General features: G+C 46.2%; 1 protein-coding gene across 1 annotated transcript in view; it reads right to left on the bottom strand.

The window, feature by feature from the left end:
* Positions 1-219: 219 nt before the first annotated feature.
* ACTL8 (actin like 8) overlaps positions 220-23719 on the bottom strand; it is a 62222-nt gene continuing 38722 nt past the window's right edge. Inside the window, exons 2-3 of the mRNA XM_059137277.1 lie at positions 2914-3298; positions 220-1427 (exon numbers count right to left, since the gene is read on the bottom strand). Of these exons, the coding sequence (XP_058993260.1) occupies positions 675-1427; positions 2914-3261 (1101 nt within the window). The 5' untranslated portion in view covers positions 3262-3298 and the 3' untranslated portion in view covers positions 220-674. The remainder of the gene's footprint in view (positions 1428-2913; positions 3299-23719) is intronic.

Genomic DNA, 23719 nt, shown 5'->3' with positions numbered 1-23719 from the left:
CACTCTGGGCCCTTGTCCATCCTGCCCAGTGGGTCCCCAGAGGCTGCCCCAGACCCATGCTGGTCCTCATGTCCTCACACTCTGCGTCTCCCCTCGAGACAGTCTCCCCCCCACCCCACCCCCACTGCCATCCATGACAGAAGCCAGCACAGTTCCAAAGAAGTTGTTTATTTGCAGATACAAAACAAGGCCCTGGCCACGGGAGGGCTGCCCCTTGGGCTCACCTACAGCAATTTCTCCCTGGCCAGAGAGAATGAGTAAAACTAGAAAAACTTCATCTCTCCTATCCCACCCCCCAACTCCTAGTCAAAAATAACGGGGACCCCAGCAGAAGGTCCCATCTCTCCCGCCCCGGTTAAAACCTACTGAACTGAGAACAGGACAGCCTACGGAAGACGCCAGCGAAAAGAAAGTGGCAATTTGAAGATGATCACTGGCCACTCCGCTCCAAATGACAGTCCAGCCCCTGGAGACACCGTCCCCGGAGGGCTTCCCTGTCCCCATCTAGGCTGGATCCCACTCTTGAAACAAGATAAAACCCTAGAACCTAAAAAAATACCCTCATGACCTTGGAATTCCAAAGCCAGCTAACTGCTAACCCCAGACCCTGTCACTGGAAATTAATCCCCCAAGTTTTGGGGACGGGGGGCCAGGTCCCTGGAGCTGCCAACAGGTCACAGCCGCTGACTCTCTTCGTACTCCTCTTTGGTCATCCACTCGGACTTGTAGGAAGACAGATGGGCCACCACGGACGCTCCGAGCCAGACGCTGAAGTTCCTGTTGGAACCCACCCACATGGTGGCCTTGGTGGAGGAGAAATGCTCTGCAATCAGCTCCTTGTACAGGCGCTTGGTGAAGCCGGGGTACAGGGTGTTGCCCCCGCAGGCCATCACATGGGAGGTGAGCAGCGGGTGCACGGCCGCCTCGCAGGCCAGGATGGCCTCCACCACGGCCTGGGAGATGCCGGGCCCTTGTAGGTCAAACACCTGGGGGCTGAAGAACATCTCGGGGGCCAGCCGCTGCATGGGGGTCAGCTCCACTGGGGTGCCGTCGGGAAGCTGGTAGGTGTTGTTTTCATCCGAGCCGCTCGGCAGGCTCTGGCGGAAGTCCAGGGCCTCCGCCAGATTCTGGGGCACGTAGCACTTGCTCATCTGGGTGGTGGCCACCGTCTCCAGCTGGAACAGGTTGTGGCGATTACAATCCTCCTTGAAGAGGCTCTTGAAGAGATAGGCCGACAGATCCTGGCCCGCGAACTCCAGCGTCTTGCCGCAGGACCGCAAGGGGCGGCCCAGGTGGAAGGGCTGCACGCGGGTCAGGCCGTAGCCGGAATCCACGACCACGCCGGTCAGGAGGCCGGAGGCGTACAGGGACATCTCCAGCTGGTCGGCCAGCAGGATGGACGGCACATCCTGTAACTCAAACATAATCTGCAAGAAGGGAGAAGCGCCACTAGGGTATCTCCCCCGCAAAAAAGGCCCTGATCCATTTCTGGGTTCTGTTTTCCCCAAGACTGAGCTGTGTGCTAAGCTGTCAGAACTGAAGCGGGGGCACACCTGTGTCCCCCAGGGACTGGAGGGGGTGGCGCTGCCCTGAGGGGGTGGGGTCCAGGGCCCCGCGAGCTCATGCTGTGGAAACAAGGGAGGCACTAGAGGATTACAAGTTGGATTTGCTGGGGGGGGGCAGTTGTTTGAGGACCCCCACTGTTCAGAGGAGCTGTCAGCTACGGTGCTGAGATGCTTGGCTATGGGAGCGGGACCAGCGGGGCTACGGCCAAGTGGCCGATCTGCTGCCTGACCCATTTCTTTAGAAGACGGAAGAAGAAATTAGGCAAGAAACGTGTGCATCATATCCACCACTGCCTCCAGAAAAGGAGGGGGAAGAAGGAAGGAAGGAAGGAAGGAAGGAAGGAAGCAAGGAAGGAAGGAAGGGAGGGTGGGTGGATGGGAGGGGAGGAGATAACATACTCTCACCTCCTGGTAATTGAAGCCTTTTTTTCTCCACACATCAAGACAAAACGGGAATGCTGACATTTAGGTTTTGGCAAAGTCCCTAGGCTGCTCTTCTCCCCCACCCACCACCCCCGCCCAGATCTTTACAGAGCACCCCCACTGCCTCCCTCATTCCCCGGCTCCAACTGCATCCCAGGTTTCTGACCCTACAGACACAGAAAGGCAGCACTAGTCTGCCCTTATGTGGCCTTTGGCCATGAAGCCACCTCTTCAGGCCCCAGAAGACCCATATGCCCTACTGAGGGGGAAGGAGCTCCCCCACACCCACACTCCAGAATACCGTCCTGCCTCCATCCACTTCCCAAATAGAAGCCCAGTCCCTCTTTGTCAAATAGGAAATGAAATATGAATCCCACTTAAAACTCTCCAGGATCTTCTGATTTATTTAGAGCACGGGTTGGCAAGCATTTTCTATAAAAGCTAGACAGTTGGGGTTGCCAAATTTAGCAATTAAAAATACAGGCTGCCCAATTAAATTCGACTTTCAGACAAACAACAAATAATGTTTTCATATATGTATGTCCTGTGCAATACCTGGGACATGCTTACACTAAAGTATGACTTGTTGCTTCTCTGAAATCCACCTTTAACTAGACACCACATAGTTTATCCAGCAAACCTACAGTAAAGAGGTTTCTTAGCCTTTATATAGTATAGATAAGGTCTCTGCTGTAACCGTCACGGCTCTGCCGATATGGTGTGAAAGTAGCCAAAGACAGTATGTGAAAGGGTAGACATGGCGATGTTCCAATAAAACTTTATTTATAAAAACAGATGGGGGGCCAGTTGGGCCCACCAGCTGTAGTTTGCCAAACCTTGATTTAGAGGAAGATCTAAGCACTCCCCATAGCCCCTGGGGCCATATCTGAATGCAAAATGCCAGGCTAGTTCCCATTCATCTTACCTCGAGGGTCTTCCGTCGGTCCGCAGGCTCTTTCAGAGGGGACTCTGTGACCATCACAGGGAAGTCCTCATGCTCCCGTCTGTGTCTCTCCAGCACAAATGACCAGATGTGCTCCACGCCCTCCCAGTTGAGGATACGGCCACGCTGGATGGGGTAGCTAAAGGTATCAGGATGGCAAATGTCGATGCCTAGACTCACGCGCCTCTGGGCATAGCTGGGGCCAGGATTCTCCCTGCACGGGACGTAGTTCACGATGCTCGGGAAGACCATCTGGGGTTCATTCCACCCAGACAAGCCAGCCTTCAGAAAGCCAGACCCATGGTCGATGATAATGGTTCTCGAGGCCATGGTGAAGGCAGAAGTGTGAGAGGTCTCCTGGACTTGACTGTGGAGAGAAAGGACGGGGGATTATTCCAGGCCACTGTGGGCTGCTACCCACTCTCTACCCCAGAATCAAACTTCAGGCTCCCCTAAAGTGTGTCCATTTCCCCTTCCAAGCCTTTGTACAAGCTGTGCCTGCAATATTCTTCCCATCCCAAACTCCTAATCATCCTACAAAGCCCTGCCTTCAAAGTCCTGCCAAGCCCTCCTTCCCACCCACCTCTCCCATTGTACTTTGCACACTCATCTGTTACGCCAGGGGCACGCTTCTACCCCACAGGAGCAGAGGTTGGGCCCTGCTGCTCCTGGCAGCCTTTGCAAGCAACATTCACCCAGGAAGCTCTCAATGGTGGTTGGCCATCTGATTTGAGAACTCTGGGTCATCAGCCTCAGGGCCCACCGTTCTCCGCAATAATAGCTTAGCAGCAACAGCAGCAAAAACAGTCATAACCACCATGACAATGACAACGACAATGAGGACCAGCAGAGCTACCATTCCTGGGATGCACGCCCTCTGTCTAGTGCCAGGAGAAATACCTCACATGGGAGGTTGAAACATGTGCATCTGCCGTGCCTGCTGGTCAGAAATGATCGGATGCCTTTTCACATGGCATGAGTGGGTGATCACTTCATCTTTACCGCAACCTGTAAGGCAGGTACCCCTGTTTCCCCCATTTTACCAGTGGGGAAACTGAGGCACGGAGGGTTTGAAGTTACTTTCCCAGGGCCATGCAGCTGACCAGCGGGTGACAGTTACACCCAAAGCAGATTCCAAAGGCTACACTCTGAGCATCAGGCTAAGCCTGAGAAGCAGGCTTTGAGGAGGAGCTAGGCGGCTAAGTTACTGCCTAAGAGAGGTGGTACGCGGGGTGTCTGACCATGACCCTGGTCAGTTTCGATGCCTGGAAAGTGAGGAGAATAAGAACCACCATGCTGGGGGCGCCTGGGTGGCTCAGTGGGTTAAGGCCTCTGCCTTCAGCTCAGGTCATGATCCTAGGGTCCTGAGATCAAGCCCTGCATCGGGCTCTCTGCTCACCAGGGAGCCTGCTTCCCCCCCCACACACCCCTCTCTCTGCCTGCCTCTCTGCCTACTTCTGATCTGTCATATAAATAAATAAATAAAATCTTTAAAAAAAAAAAAAAAAAAAAAGAACCACCATGCTGGAGAGGTAGGTGTGGTCACTACCTGATTTCCAGACTTACTACAAAACTGCAGGAGCCAAGACAATGTGGCACCGGTGAAAGGTTAGTCCCAGAGACACAGGGGACAGAATGACAAACCCAGACACAGACCTTCCCCAAGTTTGACACGGTGCAGAAACAAGGGAAGGGCGGCTGAATAGTCTTTACAGTAAATGGTGGGGAACTGGATATCCACATCCAAAAAAATGAACCTCAAGCCGTACGTCACACCTTATTAAAAAAACTCAAAATGGATGATAGATCTAACCATACAATCTAAAACTAAAATCCAACTTTTAAAAGTAACAGAGGAGAAAAATCACTGTGAGCTCAATGCAGTATGATTTTCTTAGACAGAATATCATTTGCTTGGTCCGTAAGAGAACAAAATGATAGGCTGGAATTTGCCAAAATTTAAGAAATGTGCACTTTTAAAAAAAAGATTTTATTTATTTGAGGGAGAGTGCACAAGCAGTGAGGGTATGCAGAGGGAGATGGAGAAGCAGACTCCTTGCTGAGCAGGAAGCCTGACTCAGGGCTTGATCCCAAGACCCGGAGATCATGACCTGAGCCGAAGACAGATGCTTAAGTGCCTCAGAAACTTGCACTTCGAAAGGTACTGTGAAGGGAACAAAAAGACAAGCTACAGACTGGGCAAAATATTTGCAAATCTCATATCGGATAAGCAACTTGCACTCAAAAATTAAAATGAACAAATTCACAAAAACCAATGGAAGAAAAACAATCCAATAGTTCAAGTGGGCAAAAGATTCAAACATATCACAGAAGAAGTTATACGGATGGCAAGGAAACATATGAAAAGAGTTACTAGAAAAATGAATGTTAAAACCACAAAGAGATGGCCCCACCTGGCTAGGAGAACTGCTCAAGGTTAGACACTGACCAGACCCAGTGAAGGTCGAGGACGTGGGGGGGCCTAGAGCCCTCATATGTTGCCAGTGGGAATGTAAAATAAAACACTCTGGGAAACAGTATGGCAGCTTCACATATCAAGGTAAATGGACACCCACCATACCTAGGATTCCCACTCCGGGGTATTCCCGCAAGGGAAATGCAAATTTACATTCATCCAAACACCCTTATAATCGCTTGATTCATAATCGTCAAAGCCTAGTGACCACCTAATGATCCTTCAGTTGGAGAATGGATGAGCGAATCTCCGTTCAGTGGAGTCATACTCGGCAACAAACAGGAATGAGCAAGTGGTACGTGTGATAACGAGTTAGTCTCCAGAGCACTGCAGGAAGGAAGCCAGACTCGAAAGGCAACAACTGAACAATTCAATTCCCGTGGCAATTCCAGAAAAGGTAAACCTATAAGGACAGAAAACAGGGGGCGCCTGGGTGGCTCAGTTGGCTAAGCCTCTGCCTTCAGCTCAAGTCATGATCCCAGGGTCCTGGGATTGAGCCCCGCATAGCGCTCCCTGCTCAGTGGGGAGCCTGCTTCTCCCTCTCTCTCTGTGGCTCCCCCTGCTTATGTGCTTGCTCTCTCGCTCTCTCTGTCAAATAAATAAATAAAATCTTTAAAAAGAGAAAAGAAAACAGATCTGTGGGTGCCAGTAGCCAGGGGTGGAGAGAGGAGGTGGCCACAAAGGGTCAGGGCAGGAATTGGGGGGGTGACGGACTGTGCTAGGTCTGGGTCGTGAGGGCAAGCATGTGACCAGATGTGTTTTTTAACTCTTGCAACTATACACAAAAATGAGGGATTTTTATTCTCAGTCAAAAATGTTAAGGGAAAAAAACCCGTGGGTGTGGGGACCCAAGAAAGTTGATGCCATCACCTTATAGAACACGAACTGTCACACAGCAGACTCCATGCCTGGAACGCATGTGGGTGTTTCTTGTTACAGAGGCAGCCGGGAAGGCAGCGCAGCCCGGAGGTGATTTCTGGGGCTGTCATTCTACCAGCTCTGTGTTCTGCCTCCGTTCTGGGCAGGAGCTGTGCACACACGTCACTGCGGGGCATGACAGCCACCGCCTGGCCCTGGCCAGTGGCTCCCCACCACCACCAACCTTGGGGCTGTGACAAAGCCTTACTACCTTGAAATAACTCTGACATCACACAGGAGAGAGCAGAAAGTAAGAGAGCTAGAGCCAAGGTGCTGACCTCTTTGGCCTGCTGGTGGGCTAAACATTGGATTCCTCATTCTAAATCACCCAGTGAGGGAGAACTAGGCGCCAGGATGACATCCACCAACCTCCCTGCATCACAGGAGTGGACTCAGTGATGGATGCTTCCCTGACCCTGGCCTTCTGAATCAGAGGACAGGCTGCTGGAATGACCTCCACCGTGGTTGTGTGTCAGGATGCTCACTGAGTTGGGGGTGGTGGTGGAGGGACACCAAGCTGGTGGCCCAAGAGACCTGGCCTGTGAGCAGAAGGCAGGAGGCAGTGCATCATTCCTCTCCTGGGCCATGACGTAGGAAGAAAGTCTGGGGGATGACACGGAGCCCAGCTCCAAGGACAGAGATAAAATCTGCATATCCAAAAGCATTTTTATGGAGTCACCAATTCTACAAATTCCTACGGAGCACCTATAATGTACCAAGAACCATTCTAGAGCAAGTTGACCAAGAGGTTCCTGCCCTCCTGGACCTTATGCCCTACAGAGAAAGATTGTCAGTAAGCACCAGATCCAATACACCATGCTGGGGGGAGGGGAGGGGACTCAGTACAATGAGGAAAAATAAAATCTGGTAAGAGGGATGGGGAGAATCAGGAGCACAGAGGTGTGGTGTTGTTCTGGATGGGGCAATCAGGAGAGGCCTCGCTATCAGGTGACCTGTGAATAGAGAACAGGAGTGAGAGAATAAGGTATGCAATTACCTGGAAAAGTGTCCAAGCCAAAGGGACAGCAGGTGTAAAGGCCCTGAGGAAGAAACTAGTGCATGTGTTCTAGAAGAGCCAGGAGGACCATATAGTGGAGATGTATGTAGTGGGCTAAGGGAAGGGTGCCAAAGATGTTGGGTGGACCCTGAAGGCCTTCATACTATTTAGAGACAGGAGAAACCAGCAGGGCAGGAGAGCTTAAACAGAGGAATGACATGATCTGACTTGAGTCATATACACACACACCACTTGGGCTGATATGAAAAACAGAGCACAGAGGTCAAGATAGAAGCAGGGGAGGGAAAGGACACAACAGACGATGGTGGCCTGCATTACAGTGGCAGCCAGAAAGAGAGTGGAAGACAAGCAGAGTCTGGAGGTATTTAGGAAAGGCTATTACAGTGGAGCATGAGACAAGGAGAAGAATGAAGGAAAACACCAAGATCTGGGGCCTGAAAATCTGGAAGAAGGAAGTAGCCACTTACTGAGATGGACAAGACTATAGAAGGAGCAGGTCTGGGACAGGGAATAAACTGGGGTTTTTTAATGTTGGACTTGATAACAGTTTACAATGCCTATTAGTACACATGATGATGTCTTGGAGGCAGAGTCTACAGATGTCTGAGCTGGAGATATAATTGGAACTTACTGAGCAGATGAAATTGCAAGTTTTGGGGATGGATGAACTCATGAAGAGACTTGGGGGTAGATCAAGACCAGTGCCTGTGGGTAATTTGAGGTCTAGGGGCTGGGCATTGAGAAGGAAATGGTAAAGATGGTGAGAAGGAGTGGCTAAGGGGTAAGAAGGCATCCCAGAGGCCAAGCAGAGAAAATATGTCAAGAAGAGGGAAATTAGATGAAGACTGAGAAGTATCTGTGGACTTTAGCGACACAGAAGTCACCAGTAGCCTTGGCAAGAGTTTCATCAGAGTGTTACCAATGGAGAAAAGTTTGAGGGGTGTGGGAATAGAGATTCTACAAAAATGGCCCCCTGCTCTGCCAAAAGAAATGTTAAGTGTTCAAAATGGAAGGACAGGGTCACCAACACAAGGTACATTTTCCAGCTGTGGATCAGAGAAATAAAATTACCATGAAGAACATTATCACAAGCTTCTGGTATAGACTGGGACAGAACACCACAGCCCTGCCTCCCACTGGATAAAACTAACAACATCCAACACAAGGCAAAGAGCCAAGGAAAAGGCAAAACAGGCAGATTAAAGAGAAGAATCAAAACTTAGAGAAGCAACACACCTAGGGGGTGAAGTTCTCGTCTGTTCGATTTCCCCTTCTCTCTTGCAGTGTTGGCCTGAGATGGGTTCCCAGCAGAGCTTCAGGAGAAGATAACTGACCTCCAAGACCAAGGGAAGACTTGTCTTCTGGCCACAACATCAGGAAGGGGGATGCTTGTAAGTCAAAGAGGATGGAAGGAAGACAGCAGAGAAGGGACTCCCCTCGTTCAGGTAAGAACCTGCTCAAGGCCCTAAGATGTAAAAGTGCATGCAAGGGAGGGACCCAAAGCAGCACTGCAAAGCCCCTACGCATGGAACTGACATGAGAACCACCACCCATAGAAGAAGACCAAGTATAGCCTGAGCCCAGCTGGGCTGCTGCACACTAAAACAGAACCAAGAACACAAGCATTCTCCAGAGGAGTCTCCCAGCCGAAGATTCAGGATATCCAGCGTAGAAACCAAAATTGCTGAACACACAGAGAATGAGAGCAACCTAACTAATCCTTCAGGGAAAAGAGATACATGCCAACCCTGAGATGACCTAGACGCTGGAATTACTGAAGACGTCCGAGCAACGGTTACAACAGATGTACAGGTAGATGCTCTGGGAGTGGGGGGAAGGACAGGTGTTCTCAGTGAGAAGTAGATTCTATAAAAAGAACCAAGAGGTATGCATAATATCTGAAATCTTTTGAGAAGTATTTTCCATAGTAGAATGGAGGTGGCAGAGTGATGAATAAGATAAATTAAGATATCAACAGAAATTGCTCAATCTGAAAAACAGGAAGGAAGTAATGTAACAAAAAGAGCCTTGGAGACCCATGGGACACTATAAAAACATCTACTATTCATGTCATTGAAGTCCCACAAGAAGAGAAGAAAGATCAGCACAGTACAAAATATTTGAAGCAATGACGTTGAAAAATTTCCCAGATTCTGTGAAAGACATAAATCTGCCAATTCAGGGAGCTCGGCACATCCCAAAGAGAAGAAATTTTCAAAACAAAACACAGAGACCCATGTGTAGACACAGTGTATTCCACTACCAAATACTGAAGTTTTCTCTTGCTTCATCTTAAAAGCCTCCAGAGAAAAATGAAAACATTGTAAATATGGGGGGCAGAGGACAGCAATTAGGCAAACTGCAGACTTGTCATCAGACAGAAATGTCATCACAGAATTCTATACCCACCAAGAGTATCCCTCAGGAATGAAGACAAAATAAGACACTCTCAGTGGAAAACCAAGAAAATTCATCCCCAGCAGTACTCCTTTCAGAAATGCTAATGATGAAAGTAAATAAATAAAAGAAAAAAGAAATGTTAAGGAAAGTTCCTTGGGTTGAAGGAGAATGACACCAGAATCTAGAACTCCAGGAGTGAAGGAGGAACAGCAGATTTCATCAATATCTGGGCAAAAATAAAAGGATCATTTTTCCTCTTAAAAATGGATATGGGTGGGGCACCTGGGTGGCTCAGTGGTTTAAGCCTCTGCCTTCAGCTCGGGTCATGATCTCAGGGTCCTTGGATCGAGCCCCGCATCGGGCTCTCTGCTCAGCAGGGAGCCTGCTTCCCCCTCTCCCTCTGCCTGCCTCTCTGCCTACTTGTGATCTCTGTCTATCAAATAAATAAATAAAAATCTTTAAAAAAAATGGATATGGGCATTGAAAGCAAAAAATTAAAACAACATGTGGTGGTGTTTCCAGGGTATATGGACGGAAAACATGTAAGTCCCACGAGAAAGGAGGTGGAGAAAGGGATCTACATGGTTGCAAGTGTTACATGCTATGTGAAGTGTAAACACTAACTCTAATTATACTGTTCAAGGCTAGCTAGAATTTTTTTTTAATTTAAAAGAAAGGCTAAGTATATCCATGGCAATCCCAAGAGCAAGCAATAAAAAAATATAATAATACAGAGCGATAAACCCAAAAGTCCAATAGATAAAGTGAAACAGAACACGAAGAAACATTCAAATAATCTGAAACAGGGCAAGAAAAAAGGAACAGAGAAACAAAAAAACAGTGCAGGGAAGGAGAGACACAAAGAGTAGCCTTATATCCAACCAAATCAACAATTACACCAAAATAAGCCCCAAGCCACATCAATTGAAAGGTAGAGATTGTCAGTTGGAATAACAACAAAATGACTTAAGACTTAACGTAGACTGTCTACAAGAAATCTACTTTAGGTGTGCCTGGGTAGTTCAGTCAGTTAAGCAGTTGCCTTTGACTCAGGTCATGATCCCAGGGTCCTAGGATCGAGTCCCGCATTGGGATCCCTGCTCAGCGGGGAGTTTGCTTCTACCTCTCCCTCTACCTGCCTCTCTGCCTACTTGTGTTTTTTCTCTCTCTCTGTCAAATAAACAAATAAGTATTTTTTTTAAAAGAAATCCGTTCTAAATACAATGATAAAAATTAGCTAAAAAGTCAAAGAAATAAAAAAAAACTAAACCATGTAAGAATGAATCAAATGAAAGCAGGAGCAGCCACCTTAGCATCAGACAAGGTTGGCTTCCGAACAAAGAATACCACCAGGAACAAAGACAGGTGTTGCATAATGGTAAAAGATCTATTAACCAAAATGACATAATAATCCTAAATGTGTATGCATTGAACAGGTATTCAAAACTCTTTATGCAAAGACTAAAAGATACAGAAAGAGAAACAGAAAAATCCACCACTCAACCTGTAGGTCTCGACTCCTTTTCCAGTAACTGAAAGAAAAAGTAGACCAGCCAAGCTGGCTGGCTGCTCAGAAATTCTGTATCGTTGCTGATTTTCCAACTGACATTTATATAACATTGCATTAAATAAGAGCAGAATGCACATTCTTTTTCCAAAGCACATGGGACCCTCACCAAGATAAACTATCTTAGGAGCCCCGACACAAAACTTGACAAATGTAGAATTGAAATCATAAAACATGTTCTCTCATCATAAAGGAATTGAGCTAGAAGTCAAAACCAGAATGATAGCAGGAAAATTCCCAAACCTTTGGAAATTAAACAGTCAAGTCTAGATAACTCATGGGTCAACGAAAAAAAATTAGAAAATATTTTGAAATGAATGGAAATAAAAATACAACCCATCAGCAGGGGTGGGGTGCAGCTATAGCAGTGCTCAGAGGGAATTTATAGCATTAAATATTCCTAGGAGGAAAAGAAGGAAGGTTTCAAGCCAATAAGCTAACCACCCGACTCAGAAAACCAGAAAAGGAAGCATGCATTAAACCCAAACCAAGCAGAGGGAGAAAATGTTAAGGGGTAAAATCACTGAAAATGAAAACAGGAAACCAATAGCGAAAACTCAATAAAACCAAAAGTCGCTCCTTTGAAAAGATCGATAAATTAATAAACCACCAGTCAGACCAAGAAGAAAAAAAAAAAAAAAGAGGAAAGACACAAAGGGTTGGTATCAGAAATGAGGTGACATTACTTCTAACCCAGGAGACATGAAAAAAGAATATTATGAACAGCTTTCTGCCTATCAGTTTGACAACATAGGTGAAATGAACAGAGTCCTTCAAAGACAGAAGCTACCACGGTGGACTCAAAAAGAAATATATAAGCTGAATAGTCCTCAAACTAAGAAAGAGATGAATTTTTAGTTTAAAAAGCTTACAACAAAGAAATGAAAGTCCCGGATGGTTTCACTGGTAAATTTAACCAAACACTGAAGGAGGATGCAAAGCTTGTACAGAATCTCTTCCAGGAAGCAGAAGAGGAGGAGAGAATGCATCCCAGTTCATTTTGTGGGGACAGCATTACCCTGATATCCAAATCAAAAATATTACAAAAAAAACCCTATAAACCAAAATCCTTCACGAACATAGATACAAAACAATTTCTCAATAAAATATTAGCAAACCCAGCAATATATAAAAAGGATAACACATATCAGCTGAACGGGGTGTATCTCAGAGATGTAAGGCTGGCTCATTATTTTAACGTCATTATAATTTGACCTGCCAACAGACCAAGAAGGAAAACTACATGATTATCTCGAAGGAAAAAAAAAAAAAAACCACTGCATAAAGTTCAATGTGCATTTATAATAAAAGGTTTCAGGAGCTAGGACTAGAAGTGAATTTTCTTAATCTGATAAGGGACATCTAGGAAAAAACCTACAGATAATGGTGAAATACTGGAACTTTCCTCCCTAAGATCAGAAACAGTGAGAATGTCACCTTTCACCACTCCTAGCTCAAAATGAACCAGAAGTCCTACCCAGGTCAATGCAGCAAGAACAAGAAAGAAAAGGCATACAAATTGCAAAGGAAGAAATAAAACTGCCCCTGTTTACAGAAGGCATAATTACCTATGTAGAAAGTCTCAAAGAACCTGCAAAAAAAAAAAAAAAAAAATCCTACAACTAATAAATGAGCTTGGCCAAGTCACATCATTCAAGTTCCATATTTTAAAAATCAGCTTTATTTTACATACCAGCAACAAACAGCTAAAAGTCAAAAATTTAAAAAACAGTGCCATTCATAATAGCATCAAAAACCGTAAAAGACTTTGGCATAAATCTAACAAAATGTGTCATAAAATATGCTGAAAACTACAAACACTGATGGAAGCAACCAAAGAAAACCTGAGTAAATAGAGATGCTCTGTTCATGGATGAGAAGATGCGATATCATTATGATGCCAATTCTCCCCAAACTGATTTTACTGATTCAATCCCAATCAAAATCCCTTCAGAGTTTTGTTTGCAGGTATCCACAGCCTGACCCTCAAGTTTATATAGGATGACAAAGGAATGAACGTCCAAAACAATTTTGAAAAAAGAACAAAGTTGGAAAACTCACACTATTGACTTTCAGACCCTCTGTAAATCCATAGTCATCAAAATGGTATGATATCAGTGTACGGATGTCCACACAGATGAGTGGTAAGGAACAGACTGCGGCAGGTTTGGCCAAGGATTCTGACAAAGATGCCAGGTAGAACAATGCAGTGCTGAAATGTTGTCTTTTCAATGAACAGTGCTGAAAAAAAATTGAAGCTGTGAACAAGAAAATAATCTTGTCCCATTCCTTACCTCTTACACAAAAAATTATCTGAAAATAGATCATGCAAACTATATTTATAAAACCCCAAACTGGGGATGCCTGGGTGACTCAGTCGGTTAAGCATCCGACTCTTGATCTCAGGGACATGAGATCAAGCTCTGTGTTGGACTCCATGCTGGGTGCAGAACCTACTTTAAAAAAAAAAAAAAAACCCAAACTGTAAAGCTTATAAGAGAAATCATAAGAAAAAAATCTTATGACCTTATCTAAGAACATCCAGGCATTCTTAGATATGACACCACAATCCACAAAAGGAAAGATTTTTTAAAACATTTTTCAAGACTTTAAAAAAAAATCTGTTCTTTTTTTTTTTTTTTTAAGATCTTATTTATTTATTTGACAGAGAGAGAGACACAGCGAGAGAGGGAACACAAGCAGGAGGAGTAGGAGAGGGAGAAGCAGGCTTCCCGCCAAGTAGAGAGCCCAATGTGGGGCTTGATCCCAGGGCGCCAAGATCACGACCTGAGCAGAAAGCAGACAATTTTTTTTAACATTTTATTTATTTATTTGACAGAGATCACAAGTAGGCAGAGAGGCAGGCAGAGAGAGAGGGGAGCCGGCTCCCCACTGAGCACAGAGCCCAATGTGGGGCTCAATCTCAGGACCCTGGGATAATGACCTGAGCCGAAGGCAGAGGCTTTAACCCACTGAGCCACCCAGGTGCCCCCAAAATTCTGTTCTCTAAAAGATACTACAATGAGAATGAAAAACATTAGCCACACGACTGGTAGAAAATATCTGCAAATCACATTTCTGATACAGAATTTATATCCAGAATATATAAAGGACTGTCAAAATTCAATAATTAAAAAATGAGCGTTTTAAAAAATGGGCAAAAATTTGGACGCTTCATCACAGAAGCTCTATAGATGATAATGACACAAGAAGATGCTAAGCATCATTAGTCATTAGGGAAATGCCAAGTAAAACCATAATGACATACTACTACATACAAATTAGAAAGGCTACATTTTTTTAAAAAAAGAACAATGACAGTCACCAGCAAGGATGTGAAAGAATTGAAACTCTCATACACTGCTGATGGGAGCATAAAAAGGTTTAAAACAGCTTGGAAGTTTCTTACGAAGTTAAACATCCACCTACCCATCAACCCAGCAATCCGATTCTTAAGAAAAATAAAAATTTATGTTCACACAAAAACGTTTACACCAATGAAAATCACCCACAAGTGGAAACAACTTAAGTGTTTTCCAGCTGAGGAAAAACTAGGGTATGTCCATCCAACGCTGTCCCGCTCAGCAGTAGAAAGGAACAAAACTACGGACCTGTACAATAATATGCAGGACTTCCAAAACCAGCATGCGAAACAGAAGAAGCCAGACCTACAGGCTGTATGCTTGCATTTCTAGCACGTTCCGGAAAAAAAGCAAGAACTATCAACACAGAGAATGGACCGGTGGTTGCTAAGGGCTGGGGGTGGTAGAAAGGGTTGACTACGTAAGGGCGTGGAGGAATCTGGGGGGACGAAAGAACTGGATTATATCTTGGTTACATGTGGAATCACATTGAAAAGGGTGATGCTGGTTTCCAAGCAAATCTTTTAAGTGAATTTTTGAAAAGAATATTTGGGGAATTATTGGTGACGTTTGAACACGGGTTGTTTCTGCAACGTCTGATTTCTTGCATTCGATCGCTATGTTGTGGTTTTGAAGGATAATATAGCCTTGATTTTAAAGAGATGCAGGAAGAAGTATTGAAGGTAAAACGCCATGCACTTTACTTTCAAGCAGATCTGGAAAATAACGCAGCACGTGTACACAGAAGAAACCACAAAGCAAATGTGGTAGAAGATATTGGCTATTGAGTAGAGGTGAAGGGCTTTTGAGAGTGCATTGAACTGTTCTCGCACCTTCGCTAAGTACGAACGGTTCTTAAAATTAAAAGCTTTCAGGAAAAGAAAGAATGGGAAGACGGAAATCAGAGACAGTGAGCGTAGACGATTTTGATGAGTTCTGCTGTGAAAGGAAGCCGAGAAATACAATAGATGTGGAGAGATATGAGGCCCCGGGGAGTCTGAGGTTTTTTTTTTTTTTTTTTTTAATAGACGAGAAATAATATGTTGGTTTTGTGCTGATGAGACTAATCCAGTGGAGAAAAAAGTTGAATGGCATCAGAACAAACCACCGTTTTAAATACTTTTTTAAAAAAAGATTTTATTTATTTACTTGGCAGACAGACATCACAAGTAGGCAGAGAGGCAGAGAGAGGAGGAAGCAGGCTCTGTGCTGCACAGAGAGCCCGACGCGGGGTCCGATCCCAGGACCCTGAGATCACGACCCGAGCTGAAGGCAGAGGCTTAATCCACTGAGCCACCCAGGCACCCCGAGAACAAACCACAATTAATTCTAGACTCTGTACCGTAGGAAAACTTTGCCTGCTTTTCCAGCATCATATTGTACCCTCTCCCTCGGTGCATGGGCCTCCAGCCCCACTGACCTTTCTCTGTTCCTTCCTTCCCCAGGACACAGCCTACTCCATCCTTCCTGGGAGCCCTGCATTCCCTGTGCCCTCTGTCTGGAACACCTGTTCCACCAGTTCTGGAAACAGTGGCTTCTCACCATGACCATCTGGGTTCAAGGGTTGCCCCATCGAAGTTCTCCCTGTCCACCTGCTCTGCTCCCAGCCAGAATCACAGCAGCACTTATCCCAATACTGAATGATGCTGTGTGTCTTCTGGGGTGTTCTCTGTCTTCCAAGGGCCACCAGACTCTAGGACCCAGTGTAGTCAAGTTTTTGTCTTTTGCTTCCATGGTCCCACTACATACCTGGCCTATTTTTGTTAAATCAAGTTATGTTGAATGAATACAATTTTTAAAATACATCAGCTTGGGCACCTGAGTGGCTCCATTGGTTAAGCCAGTTAAGCGTCTGCCTTCAGCTCAGGTCATGATCTTGGCATCCTGGGATTGAACCCCACATCAGGTTCCTTATTCAGCAGGAAGCCTGCTTCTCCCTCTGCCTGCCGCTCCCCCTCCTTGGGCTCCTGCATGCAAGCACCCACTCTCTCTCAAATAAATAAAATCTTACACATTCACACACACACACACACACACACGCGCACACACACACACACACACACACACACACACCAGCTAGCTGGCAGCATGATAGTTCTATAGGGACTCCACTCCCATGTTCCTAATGTTTCTTCTATCAGCCTCTGGTGACTTCCCTGCTCAAAACCCTTCACTAGCTCTGCTGCCAATAAGCAAGAGGAAGTGTGAACTCTGCTTGACGTAGGAAGGCACCAGGCTCTGGCTGCCAGCTGACCGCACCTCTTGGTCCCCTCCCCATGCATCTGAAGCAAGAGCTGTGTTGTATTTGCTTTGTGAGTCTTGTGTCCATTCCTCAGCTCTTCTCTCCTTGAAATTCCCTTCCTTGACACTTTTCCAGCCTTTACTATCCAAATCAAGCCTTCACTCCAGAAAGCTTCTAGCACCAGCCGACTCCCACATGGGAACTCATTCCTCCACAGACAACCATGACCCAGAACACCTGTTGGTGCTTACACTGTGCCAGGCTCGGGGCAAGGCCCTGCCCACATATTATCTCATTTAAATGCGATATAATCCAATGACAAGGGAATAGGACCATCTCCGTTGTACAGATGCAGAGATTAGAGTTTACAGCAATGAGGGCACTGGCTCCAAGACTCCAAGTCTCCAGGGCGATCAGGATTCCAGAGCCCAGGGTAAACCACTGCTGCGGCTAACCAAGGGGCTCATGTTAACTGGTTCTCTAGCCCTTCCTTTTCAGATGAGAACAACTACCTCTCATGGATGCTGAAAGGACAAGCAAGATTCCTTACAGGAAGGACTGCAGAACCATACTGCATTAGCTCCCGTTGGTCAGTGGGGCCTCTTATTGCTAGCTGTCTACCCCGGGTCTTCGCTACCCCGGGTCTGCACGGTATTTATGCACACAGGCACTCCAGGGTGTGTCCTCCAAGGCTTCCTCTGGGGACCCTAAAAAAATGCCTTGTGTTTGGTTGGAAATATTTTGTAAGGAACTCAGCACCTTTATCTACATTCTAGCTGGACCCTAAGGAGCCCTCGTGACGTGGGAACCTTACTCCGTGTTTGGATGTCAGCACTCAATCACGGCTCACCCTGCACACACCTCCCACGACCCCCGAGCCACAGGAGCACTTTGCTTCCATCGCATGAGCACAGCCACCCTGCGGGCTGGATAGCATCACCGGCCTCAGGTGTTTATGTGAGGAAACAGAGGCACAGGCAGAAAACTCATCAAGTCCCCACAGCTACTGAGCACTGAACTGGGATATGAACTCAGAGTCTCCGGCTCCAGAGTTCATGCCTCTAACCCAACAGCCGCCTGTTCTCAGCCTCTCCCTGCTGTGGTTGGCACAGCACAAAGTCGCCTGTGTCCCGATCCCCAAATGGGCAGACAGGTTAGGTTAGGTGGCCGAGGGGGATTAAGGTTACAGGAGGAATTCAGGCTACTAATTATCTGATCTTGGGATGGGGAACACAGTGTAGATGATCCAGGTGAGCCCCAGGGAATCACAAGGGTCCCTGAAATGTGGAGGAGAGAGGAAAAAGGTCAGAGTCAGAGAACGATCTAGAAAAGCAGTGACACTGCTGGGTCTGGGGATGGAGGACTGGGCCACAGGCTCACGAGCGTAAGCGGCCTCTAGAAGCTGGGACAGGAAAGGAGTGGAAACTTCCTTAGGGCCTCTAAGAGGATCACAGCCCTGCCAACACCTTGATTTGAGCCCATGAGACTCCCTTTGTTCTTTGGACCTCCAGAACCATAATGTAATGAATCTGCCTTGTTTATAAGCACTAAGTTTGTGGTCCTTGGCCATAGCAGCTGTAGGGAACCCATATAGATACAAAAGCAGCTCACATTTCTTTCCTCTTCGTGGCTGACGAGGCCACAGGGGATCCATGGTAGGGTCCAAAGGCAAAGCCCCCATCCCAAACACCTTCCCCTCGCCTCCTGTGGGGAGATCCCATCTGCTGGGCTACCAGGTGAAACCAGACATTTTATCATGAGGCCAGATATGGTTCTCGGCGCTTCCCTATACATCAGGAACCAAGCTGGGGGAACAGACACCGGGGCTTTGCAACAGGCCTTATCAGCTCCAGAGTCCCCTCCTGGGGGCAGGGAGCTGAGCAGATCCCATCTGAGGCAGATGGACTAAACTTCATCATAGGAAGTCCAAGGACAGGGTAGAGTTGATCCTTCCAAAGGGCAGCTGGGTTCAGGGAGTGCCTTCACTGAGGAAGGGGGAGGAGAAGTAGAAGGGAGAGAGACAGAGATCGAGAGAGACATCAAATTTGCATGAGGGGAAGACAGGGTTTTAATTACTCCTTTTCTTAACTCCATTGTACCTTGAGGTATTTTAACATTACTCTCCTGGCAGGGAGGATTGATTGATTGTCTCTTGGCATTCAGAAACCCTGATTAATGTAAAACTAACCAGTCGTTCTGAACTCTGGGGAATTAATCACTTAAATGTGGGAATTACTCAATAAACCATTCAAACATGCAATAAACCAAGCCATTAAAAATTAATCGCTCGACATCCTGGCCATGTAAACAGGGCTAATAAGATCCTGGCAGCCGAGAGAAAGAAAGGGAGCAGGGAGCAATGCCTTTAACCAGCTGCCCCCAAGGACCAGAGGGGACACGCCAATGTCCAGGCCACGTGTCACAGATCATCGGAGGTGACATCTCTTCCCTGGGCCCCCCTTTCCACCCAGCCCGAGGACAAGGCCAGCAAGAGAGAGAGTGCTCACTGGGCTGGTGAGAGGTGGCAGGATTAGAGCTATACCTTTGACAAATATTTTAAGATTTATCTCTAATTTTTTATTTATCTGAGAGGGAGAGAGCGAGAGAGCACAAGCAGGGGGAGCGGCAGAGGGAGAGGGAGAAGCAGGCTCCCCACTGAGCAAGGAGCCCGATGCAGGGCTCAATCCCAGGACCCTGAGATCATGACCTGAGCCAAAGGCAGACACTTAACCCACTGAGCCACCCAGGCACTCCCTTTGACAATTATTTATTGAGCACCCACTGTATGCCAGGCACTGTGCTGGGCTCTGCAGATAGGCCAGTGAACAGGAAGACCATGGAGCTGTCATGGGGTGTGCATATGTGTTATAGGGAGGCAGGAAACACTTGTTTTATACAATATTGGCTATAAAGAAAAATAAAACAAGGGACAAGTGTAGGTATATGGGAAGAAATTCCTATTATAAACAGACTGATCAGAGGAGGAGCCATTTGACCAAGATGTGAAGAGGGGAAGGCACCAAGCACACAGATATCTGGGGAAGAAGGAGGAAAAGACCTCGAGGTGGCAGTGTACCCAGCGTGGCTGGATGGGAGTAATCCGGACATGAGGTGTTTTTAGCAGGAAGCACGGGGTGCAAAGTGGCAAGGGCCTTGTCGGGAAATCCTAAAGGAAGATGTTGCTGGTTGCCACTAAGGCTTCTGAGCAGGCTGGGAAGGATCGTCCCTCCTGCACGTTAGAAGAACCACACTAGCAGAGGGACTCAGAATGGGTGGTGGGCACAGGCAGAAGCAGGGGGGCCAGACGGGAGGTGGCCCCCCAAGTCGTACACGCGTCAACCACGTCTGGTCTACAGCACCCCCATCTGGGTTTGGACTCGCCTTTTACTCAGCTCAGGGCCATGTCCCAAAACCTTCACCACAGTGACTGCTTCAGGGAGGGACATCGGCCCCAATATAAGCCAATGATGAGGACACATTAGCTCAGGGCTTCTGGAAAGAACCTTTTTTTTCTCTTATCACAGAAGGCCATTCTCCTGTTCAGCATAGACATGTCAGATCTGAAACTCCCACGTCCTTACTGTGATACAGCTACCCCCTGCAGATAAAGTGAGCCCAGAGAAAAGGGCAGAGCCAAGAATGGCTCAAAATTGGATGGGGGGTGGGAGGGAGCAACATCATGAACTTCTGGATCAAACTTCTCCTGAAGCCAGATTCCCTCTGGGGTTTTTAGTTCTTAGAGCCAATCAATTTCCTGGTTTTGTTTGAGCAGGTTAGATTCCTGACTGACACACAATTCTGATGTTGTCTGTATTCACCTAGCCATGACACATACCCTATGAGGTAAGTCTTATACCCAATTTTCCAATTTATAGATAAAAAATGGGAGGTCCAAAAAAACTGCCCAGTGGCATACTGCTGGCATCTGGCAAAGCTGGAATTTGAACACAAGTCTTGCTGACTTTAAAATCCTTGCCTTGAGCTTATATTCTATCTCTAAAATCACAGAGACTTTGAACTGGGCCCAGTGACTGAATTCGGGAACAATGATGTGGCATACACTGTCCTCTGCTCCCGCCCTTAGCCGATATCATCACTAACGGGCATCACTTACCATATGAAGAACGCTTGCCTGCAGGGCCTTAATACAGTATAGACTCTCTCCACCTGCTTCCAGCCACCTGGAGGCCCCACATGACACAGTAACTGAACACAATCCTGACATGATCAAGAGCTAACCCTGGCAGCTGACCACAGCTCCCAAGCCCATACAAGCCACCCTCCTCCAGGCCCCATCCTGCAGAGGCCACAGAAGGAGACTGACTTCAATGCTGAAACCAGGAGAAGTGTCCAAGAGCTGGAGGTGTCTGGGCCCCTTGGGGAAACCCCAACCTGGAGGACAAGACCAGGGCACCACTCATGGGGGAGGCCAGGGAAACACCCTTGTGACCCACGTTGCCCTGGGTGGGTCACAAATTTGAAAACCGACAGAAGCTTCCAGAAAAACAGAAAACGCCATGATCGGTAAATGAAGAAACAAAAAGAGCTGAGCAAGCCAAACCATTAAATAAATTGAAATGGTAATCCAAGATACCCCCCAAAGGGTCGTAACCCCCAATGAGCACAGAGGTAAGCTGTGCCAAAAGGACCATCCCTCAATTACAGAATACAGGGAAAAAAGGAAAGCACTGATTCCATTTTATGAACTTAGTATAATCTGAATTCCACAACTGAGTAAAGATACTATAAGCAAGGGAAATCATAAGCGTATTCCACTTATGAATATAAGTAATAAAACTTCAACATAAAGTATCCGCTAACCAAGGTAGGAGCCAAATTAATGAACCCCAGAGGCAGCAGGGGTCAGACCGGGTCAGAGAGCCTGGGTTCCAATGCCAACCCCTCCACTCCTTGCCGGCTGCCTAAATTCTATGAACCCTGTCGGGGACCCTGGACTCCACCCCCAAGGAGTATGTGTGCACACACACATATGTGCACATGTGCACACACGCACACACACACACACACACACACATATCCTCAGTCACTTGGCCACACAACCCAACATCCACTCTCATGACCAAGACCATTCAGGCCCCAGAGAAGAAGCTGGTGCAGAAGCTCCCGCCCTGTATCACAGAAACAAGAGACCACCTGAGTGCAAAGGTTGGGAGCTCACAAGGACCCAAGCTCTGAGCTATAGGAGGCAGACTTTGGGCAGCGGAAGTGCTCTGCTAAGAGGAACGGCGAATTAACCACCATCTCAAACCTTCCTCTCAGCCCCCATGCAATAGATTCCTGCAGAAGGAAGGAACACGTCCTCAATTCCTGCAGGTTCCTGTTCGTGGGAGTAGAGGCTCTCACAGATTAGCCAGCCTTGGACGGCATTCCCAGCTGCCTCCCGGGGCAACTCAGGGACACCGGAAACATTGAACAAGTTACTTTCCCTTAACATTTGTATGTACCTGGATCTAGAGGCAATTATCTTGCCAGCTACATGGACAGCAAAGGTCAGAGTTCTGTTTTCGAACACATTCAGGCACATTCAGGCTTCAAACAACTTTGAATTTAAAAATTTTATTGATATATACTTTACCTCTTAATGTTCGCAGCTGATTTTGAATTTTAGATGAAAATCTTCTGAAGGCTTAGGAAAGTCTTTTTATTTTTTTATATTTAATTTATAGTTCATAAAAGTTTAATTTTGTATACTTTGTACGTAATTATGGGGTTTTTTTTCATCTTTTATCTTATTGCTATCCATAGAACCCAAATTATGGGAAAGGCTTGATTACAACAAAATTTAGTTATTTTACCAAACTGGAGGCAAGGAACGTCAGTTTTGTGGAATAAATACGTAATTTATAAATTATGGATTACTTCATTATTCATCCAAATATTTCTGGCTTATTAACAGAACCCTAAAATGTGAGATAATAATTAAATTCAGTGATCTTGGTATCTTGTAAGTTTGATCTTTATCAAGGTAGATTTCTGAGACAGGAAGATAGAATATATTTTATTTAACGGTTTGTTAACTTGTTTTATGACTTTATTTCTAAGTTGAAGTGAAATTTAAGATCTATATGAGTAGGGGAGGTTTGCTTATTTCAGAACCAGTTTTTTTTTTTATTTTTTTAATTGAAGAATAGTTAACAAACAAAGTTAGGTTAGTTTTAGGGCACAGAATTCAATCGATGGTTCTACACAGTATTCGGGGCTCATGATGTGGCAAGAATCGCAACAACAGATTGACAAACACCTTTGATCAAATTTAACTTTCTATTTTTAAAAACTCAGCAAAGAATTGAAGAGAATTTCTTTAACTGGATCAATGCTACACCATAAAACCGACAGCAAATCTGTCTTTAGGTAAAATCTCAGCCCTGTTCCTTTTTATATTGGGAATAAGGCAAGAAGTCTGCCATCCCTTCTACAACACCATTCAATATGGCACTGGCGGTGCTGGCCCACGCAGTTGGACAAGAAGAAATAGAGCATAAAATAATTGGAAGAAGAGAGATAAAAGTATCACACTCACATTTAAGATAAAATCTTAGCATTGATAGAAGAAAAATCCACCAGAATTGAAACATGCTCAGGACAATGAACAGCATTCCTCTGCATTTGCAATAACCAATGAGAGACACCACTCATGTTATCAAATAAAAGATATATCCTGGGACGCCTGGGTGCTCAGTTGGTTAAGCAGCTGCCTTCGGCTCAGGTCATGATCCCAGCGTCCTGGGATCGAGTCCCACATCGGGCTCCTTGCTCCGCAGGGAGCCTGCTTCTCCCTCTGACT

Source organism: Mustela lutreola, chromosome 10 (assembly GCF_030435805.1).
Source record: "Mustela lutreola isolate mMusLut2 chromosome 10, mMusLut2.pri, whole genome shotgun sequence".
Taxonomy (NCBI): Eukaryota; Metazoa; Chordata; class Mammalia; order Carnivora; family Mustelidae; genus Mustela; species Mustela lutreola.
Note: the sequence above shows the minus strand (reverse complement) of the source record. Positions and strands in the feature narration are given on the sequence as shown.